This window comes from Sinocyclocheilus rhinocerous, unplaced genomic scaffold (genome assembly GCF_001515625.1).
Source record: "Sinocyclocheilus rhinocerous isolate Xijiao unplaced genomic scaffold, SAMN03320098_v1.1 scaffold5110, whole genome shotgun sequence".
Lineage (NCBI taxonomy): Eukaryota > Metazoa > Chordata > Actinopteri > Cypriniformes > Cyprinidae > Sinocyclocheilus > Sinocyclocheilus rhinocerous.
In genome coordinates, this window is record NW_015658994.1 from 1 (window position 1) to 6,796 (window position 6,796).

Here is a 6,796-nt window from a genome sequence, read left to right on the forward strand (position 1 = left end):
TGAACCCCGGTAATTGCTGCTTGCAGCTATATTTATTATTATTTTCAGTGGAAAAAAGGTCCAGTGTGTACCGGTTTAAATTACGACCAAAATGTTGTAATACTAGGTAAATTGTCACTATGGAACCTGCCATTGAACAGCCAATGATAGGGTTTTCAGCTAAATGTAAACAGTAAAATAATTATCAAATTTATTAAACAAGCTGAATAAAACGATATAAAGTGTAATAAACACAAATATCAAACCATTGTTTTGGCCAACAAATTCTGCAATAATATAAATATATAACATTTAAATCATGCAACAACATTTTGAAATAAGTGTTTGTATAATTTTTTATACAATACAAAATAGTTTGTGTTATTTGTATAAAGTTTTTCTCAAAAATATTAGCAACTGAGATACATACGTTCACATTTGAACATAACTTAGTATCCTTGGTTGGAGAAATTTCGGAAACATCAGGACAGAGCCTTGGCAGATGGTGATGGATGAGTTTCCAGCCATGAAATGTGGAAAAATTGTCAACACGTCCAGCAGTATTAATACATCCTGTTCTTTTTCTTGCTGGCATTCTGACACCTTTAAAAATCTTTTTGAAGCACTTTATAAAGGAACATTTTATTGCCAACTTATAACTTTGCATTTCTAACTTTGAGCATTTGTTGTGTTTTTCCAGCCTCCCAAGAGCTATTACATAGGGTTTAAGGCAAAAATAAATAAATAAATAATCCTAACATTGTATTTAAAGTATGTTGACTTTTATTTTAGTAAACCACAGAGAAAACAATCACTGTATGAAGAGTATATCCCAGAATCCAGTGATTGTAATGTCAGGGTTCATCCAAACTAACTCAATCTTCCTGTGAGCGAGAGGATGAAGGGAGGGAAGGAAACAACAAAAGAGTGAAACAGACAGAGAGGGACAGAAAAAGAGACATGCAACATAGACAAGTTGGAGAGACTATCTTCTTTTTGCCTCTTCAAGATGAAGATGTTCAGCATGTTTATAGTACAGGGGATTGGTTTTTCATCATTTAAGGTTCTTTAAGAGGTTTAGAGGGTGTTTTAGGGTCTAATTTGAGTGTCAAAGTAGTGGCCTTCATTACAACGCTTCTGATTTACACTTCAGATCAACTCATCCGTCTACATGAGCAGGTAAGCAATTACATTTTGTTGTGTGTGATTACTATCAAAGTGTGCCCTTTATAATACAAAAGTTTCACGGCTATTGTTTGCCATACCATCCTTCAATATGTTGTATTTTGTAAGTTCTGTTAAATGATTTTAATAATGAATCAACAGTTATTTATGTACATACAGTTATATACATTTAGTATATGTATATATATATATATATATATATACACACACACACTCATTTAAAATTTAAATTTTGATATAATTTATATAATTCCAGTACATTTTTATTTAGATTTATTATTCTATTTAGTCATTTATTTTTTCTTTATTGAACAGATGGTACAACTTAGTATATATACTCTCTGTGTGTGTGTGTTATATTATGTATTCCCCTCAAATGTTCCCAGATCTTGGTGTTTTTTGTCACATTTTCTGTCAGTGCCTGTTACAAAGCAGCAAAGCATTCAGCCTACATCAAAAGCTGTGACGGCAACTCACACAAAGATATTTATTTAGACAGCATTAATGCATCACTGTCTCTCAAAAGAAGGCTTGTCAGTCTTCTGCTCTTTGTATAGCTTCAGGTAGATTTTTTTTTTTACTGTCAGTGTGAAACATTAACAAAATTATTGTAAATAAAATTAGTGTAGCTTAATTTTAATCATGCAACAGTGCTTGATGTTGTTCAAATATTTAAATTTCGTCTCTGATGTCTAAACAACTTTATTTTGGTCAATAAACATTGTTCTGTCTTTTCAATTAAGATGTAAATTGAGCAGAGGCCCGAGTAAATAAACACATGAAAGAGCCAGAAGTCTGATGCCTTCAGACACTGCTCAGAATTCATTTGCGTAGTAGAGGGGTACACGTCTATTCCCACGAATCTCAGTATCCAAACAAATTCTTCCCATTAGCCTTAATTATAAACACATCTCGTCCTGAACACCATCTGAACTGTGCCAGACTGTAGGCACCTCTTCGTCAGAGGCTTCCAGGCTGTTTGTTTATCAGGCTCATTCTTTCTTTGATGGAAGGAAAGCATATTTGTTTTAGCAGGCAATTTTCCATTATGCCACATTGTACCATGTGACATGGGTTCAAGATGTAGACACACAGTCTTAAAACTGTCATTTATTTTTATGTTCGACATACTAAACCTATATGTACAACTTGACCAGAGAAACTGTTTGTTTGAATTAGCCCACTATATCATATAGCATAGTGCAAGAGTATACAGAGTGTATGGTAGACAGTTTGCAACTATAAATGTTATACTAAATTAGCTGAAACATTCAGCAATTACTTCGGTTTTATTTTTACAAATATAAATGAAATAAAATTAAAAGCCACTTAGCTATTTTAGTACTGCAAAATGTAATCATTATTTCAGTCTACATATTGAATTTATTTATTTATTTATTTCATGTGGTACAACATGTTGTATTGTACCTAAACTTTTTTTTATTTAGTTGTCGATTGTTTTATTATTTCATTTAATTCAATTAATTTATGAATTATTCAGAAAAAAAATATTAAATAAAAATAAATACATTATAAATAACAGTAAATAAATAATAGTAAAATAAAAAAGAAATAAATTATAATTAAATATACAAATAATCTACAAATTATTCTCATATTCCTTTTAAATAGGATTTATGTATTTGAATTACATATATTTACATTTCCTTCCATTTGGATTACAATGATGCATATTTTTCAGTCATACGTAAATGAAACAAATTTATGAATGTGTTTTAAATACACAATAACCAGGTTTATTTGTTTGTTTGCGAATATCCCATTTGTTTGAGTCTCATACATTTTAACTAATTGAATATTGCTTGCTCCACAGCTAGCTATATTTTATGTTTATACTTTTTACCTGAAGAAACTGAATTGTCTTCACAATTAACATATTTATGTAATTTGAATAAATGAATTTTGAATTGTTTTTAATTAAATCAAATAAATTAAAATAGTTAATAATAATCTATGCCATTTTTTTGAACACAGAAGTTTTACCTGTTTCAATGACTTAAAATGCAGCACATTAAGTTTAATAGTCTGTTAAAACCAAATGGATCGAAATTTTATATGAAATCAAAATATTTTTTGAGTGTACAAATAAATAGCTTCCAAAAAAAAAAAAACTGTTCATCTTGTGTAATTGCAAATTTTTGTTTCTCTTTGGTTTTCGTGCAGATCCAGCCCTCAAACCACAGAGATGACCCTTACGGAGGGTTCATTGAATGTGAACCTCACACCAACATCAATTCCTTCCCTAACAACCAATACTTCTCCATATACCGTGAACCTTATTTACACAGACTGGCCCACTTGGATGAGGGTCTGTATAATGACTTTTACAGCCTGTGGATAGCTCTGGTGGTCATCAACACCCTTATCTTTATGGTAGGGATGACCCTTAACAGTCTGGCTTTGTATGTCTTCTGCTTCAGGACCAAGCCGAAGACCACGTCAGTCATCTACACCATTAACCTGGTGGTGACGGACCTGTTGGTCAACCTCTCGCTGCCCACTCGTATCATATTGTACTACAGTGGGGGGGAATGCCTCATCTGTTCCTACATGCACATATTCAGCTACTTTGTCAACATGTACTGTAGCATCCTCTTCCTCACCAGCATCTGCGTGGATCGCTACCTGGCCATCGTTCAGGCAGAGGGAGGCCTCACGGAAGTGGAGGAACCCCGGTGTGGCCAAAGCAGTGTGCGTCTGCATTTGGCTGTTCGCCATCATAGTGACCTACTCGCTGCTCATGACAGCCTTCAAGCATTCAGGCTGCTGCCTTTCCAAACTCTTCACCCTGACCGTTTTTGAGTTCTTCCTGCCAATGGTGATCATCGTAGCGTTTACTGTTCGAATCATGTGCGCCCTTTCCAGCCCGGGTCTCATGCAGCAGAGCCGCGACCGACGCATGAAAGCTGTACAGCTGCTGTCGACTGTTCTGGTGATCTTCACCATCTGCTTCACACCGTTTCACATCCGTCAAGTTCTGTTTTACTTCCATCCTGATTTGCCTCATCATGTGATTGTGTACCATGTGACCGTCACCCTCAGCAGCCTGAACAGCTGCTTGGATCCTGTGGTCTACTGTTTCGTCACCACTAACTTTCAGTCTACCATGAAGAGATTTTTCAGGAAGATGGAAAAAGAGCAGACGAGTGGAGACATTATCAGCATGCAGAAGAGCTCGAAGGCTTCAGGCACAGTGATTCCTATAGCCAATAGTATACTTGTATAAGGATAAACATGAGCCCCGTCCAGCAGGGAAGCCGACCCGCATGAAGGAGCCCACATGTGCCATGTAGAGTATTCAGATGGTTGCCATTACCATGTCACACTAACGTACATACCTTGATGTAGAGATTTTATGAGCTACTATTTCATTTCAAATATGACACTGTTATGTTTGTACCTGCGACGACTATGCAACAATGCCACCATAATATGTAACAGCGTTTTTAAACATGCAGTGCTTTAGAGCAGGGGTTTTCAAAAAAATGTTGATGCCGAAAAGACCTCGAAAATGATGCCCTCTTAGAGAGGGCATGTATACATCTGTATGTAGTGTGAGTATGAAGAAACTAAAGATTTCTTATTGCCTATTATATTATTAATGTTGGCTACTGAAGCCAAAACAAATTACTAAAAGATTATCTGGAATATACTGTCTTATTGTATATTGTAGTATCTTTTTTCTACCAATAATTAGAGTAAAATTAGATGTACACTACCATTTAAAAGTTTGGGGTTGCTAAGATTTGTTAATGTTTTTGAAAGAAGTCTCTTATGCTCACCAAGTAAAAACAGTAATATTATTACAATTTCAAATATTTGTTTTGTACACCGCAAAAGCATATAATGTTTAAGTTTTAGGCCAAATATAGGCCTAATCATTGATTTTGATGAGTAAATAAAACCGCGTTAACCGCAGACCTTTTTCAACTCAAGAAGAAGTCCAGAAGAAACACAGGATAAAATTATCTATAAATAAATGTTTGAATAGAGTTTCTTAAGCAATTCAAAATGACTGAAGGAGAAGCATCTAAGGATGTATGATATCATCTAATCTGTCAAATGATGTTATCAAACTGTCCTATTATTTTGTTGCATAGTATATTATTATTAAATATCACTTTAAGAGACATCAGTTACGTCTTTATGACATGGTTAAAACGGAATCACATACTTTTAAGTATTAATTAAGTCTTCGTGGCTTCTATGTTAGTTCACAGATTTTGACAGAGGAGGTTGCATCACTGCTGATGAGGGGGATTTGTAGAGCGTAACGACTGGCAACCTCGAGCAGACAATAGATGCAGTACATCCGCGACCTGAGAGCAGGTACATTTAGCTCTCTAACATTTTTCTTCATTTACTTGAGGATGCTCAGATTCTTTCTTTATCCATAAATGAGGATGTCTTTTATTAATCGGACCGCTCGTCGTGCTCGGGAACTGAAGGTATCAGCTAAATTTACTGTAGCAAGTTAACTAGCAGACTAGCAGTCCGAGCTAACATACTGTATAAGCATTAATCAGACTGATGATTCATATAAAGTTATGCAAAATCCCAAATGCATAATTGCAACTTGCTCGCTCATATTCCCAGTCATCACTTCACCCTTCCAAGCGATACAGCTGCAAATACGATTATCGTGTGTATGATGTGGAGTATCCAAAATACTACACACATCATCAGGGAACATGACTGCATGCAACAGTCTGATGATCTGGCAATCCTTTGAATCCAGGGAAAAAATAGGGAACGGGGTTGTGTATGGTGATTTGGTAACGTTATTTACATTTATTTTAGCCAGCGAGTTTAACTTTTATGTCTAACATTAACATATCGCGCTGTTAATTGAAAATGACTGGGTTTAATATTTGGTTTCCAGGCGTACTTCCAATAACAAACAGGATACCGTACATGTTTAGACATGATCTGAGCTCCATCATAGCCGCCTTAGAAGGGTTTTTTGCACGTGATTCAGCGTAAGGTACGTCCTCATCCCCGAATAACAGATGACTTGTCCTCCTACGTCCTCTTGTCTGCTTGTCACAATTTCACATCAGTCTCTTCCATTCGCCCACCTGTCTTTATTCACAGCAGGTCGGGCTGCTCTGGGGGTGAACGTTACCTGCCAGAAGCGTCTGGGTGTAGCCTTATCAGGGTAGTCGGTAGTGCACAGGGGACGGGCAGTTATCGCGAGCGTCTAGTGTAGCCAGCAAGTAAAACTAGTGACACATTTTTGGCTTTATCACTGTATGTGAGTGTCACTGTTCTGTAGAAGTTCTGGCGTGTACCTGTCAACTTCACTTTATGTGGAACAGTATTTCTGGAATAAAAGGATTTTGACATAAAATGAAACAAACTACTTAAGGAACGAGGTAGGATATTAAATTTTTTTTTTTTAGGATATATTACATGTGGGAGATGTTCACGGGTCTTAACTAAATTTAACTACTGTACATATATGTTGATCCTGCATATCATGTGTATATATATATATATTTACATTTATTCATTTAGCAGACGCCTTTATCCAAAGCGACTTACAAATGAGGACAATAAAAGCAGTCAAAACTAACAAAAGAGCAACAATATATAAGTGCAAATGACAAGT

At 35.5% G+C, this 6,796-nt stretch overlaps 2 protein-coding genes across 3 annotated transcripts in view; both read left to right on the forward strand.

Annotated features, from left to right (window-relative positions):
* Nucleotides 1–937: 937 nt before the first annotated feature.
* LOC107723110 (G-protein coupled receptor 20-like) lies at nt 938–4,680 on the forward strand. Its single transcript, XM_016531624.1, is given in 4 exon segments — nt 938–1,158; nt 3,349–3,446; nt 3,449–3,828; nt 3,830–4,680. Coding segments are annotated over 4 exon segments (1,068 nt in total). The 5' UTR covers nt 938–1,150; the 3' UTR covers nt 4,412–4,680.
* An 808-nt stretch (nt 4,681–5,488) lies between these two features.
* Nucleotides 5,489–6,796, forward strand: part of LOC107723109 (solute carrier family 45 member 4-like) — a 12,252-nt gene continuing 10,944 nt past the window's right edge. Inside the window, exon 1 of one of the 2 annotated variants that reach the window (XM_016531623.1) lies at nt 5,489–5,514. The gene's annotated coding sequence lies outside the window, so the exon portion shown is untranslated. Of the gene's footprint in view, nt 5,515–6,060; nt 6,561–6,796 lie in introns of those variants that run through there. The other variant, XM_016531622.1, reaches the window with a different exon arrangement.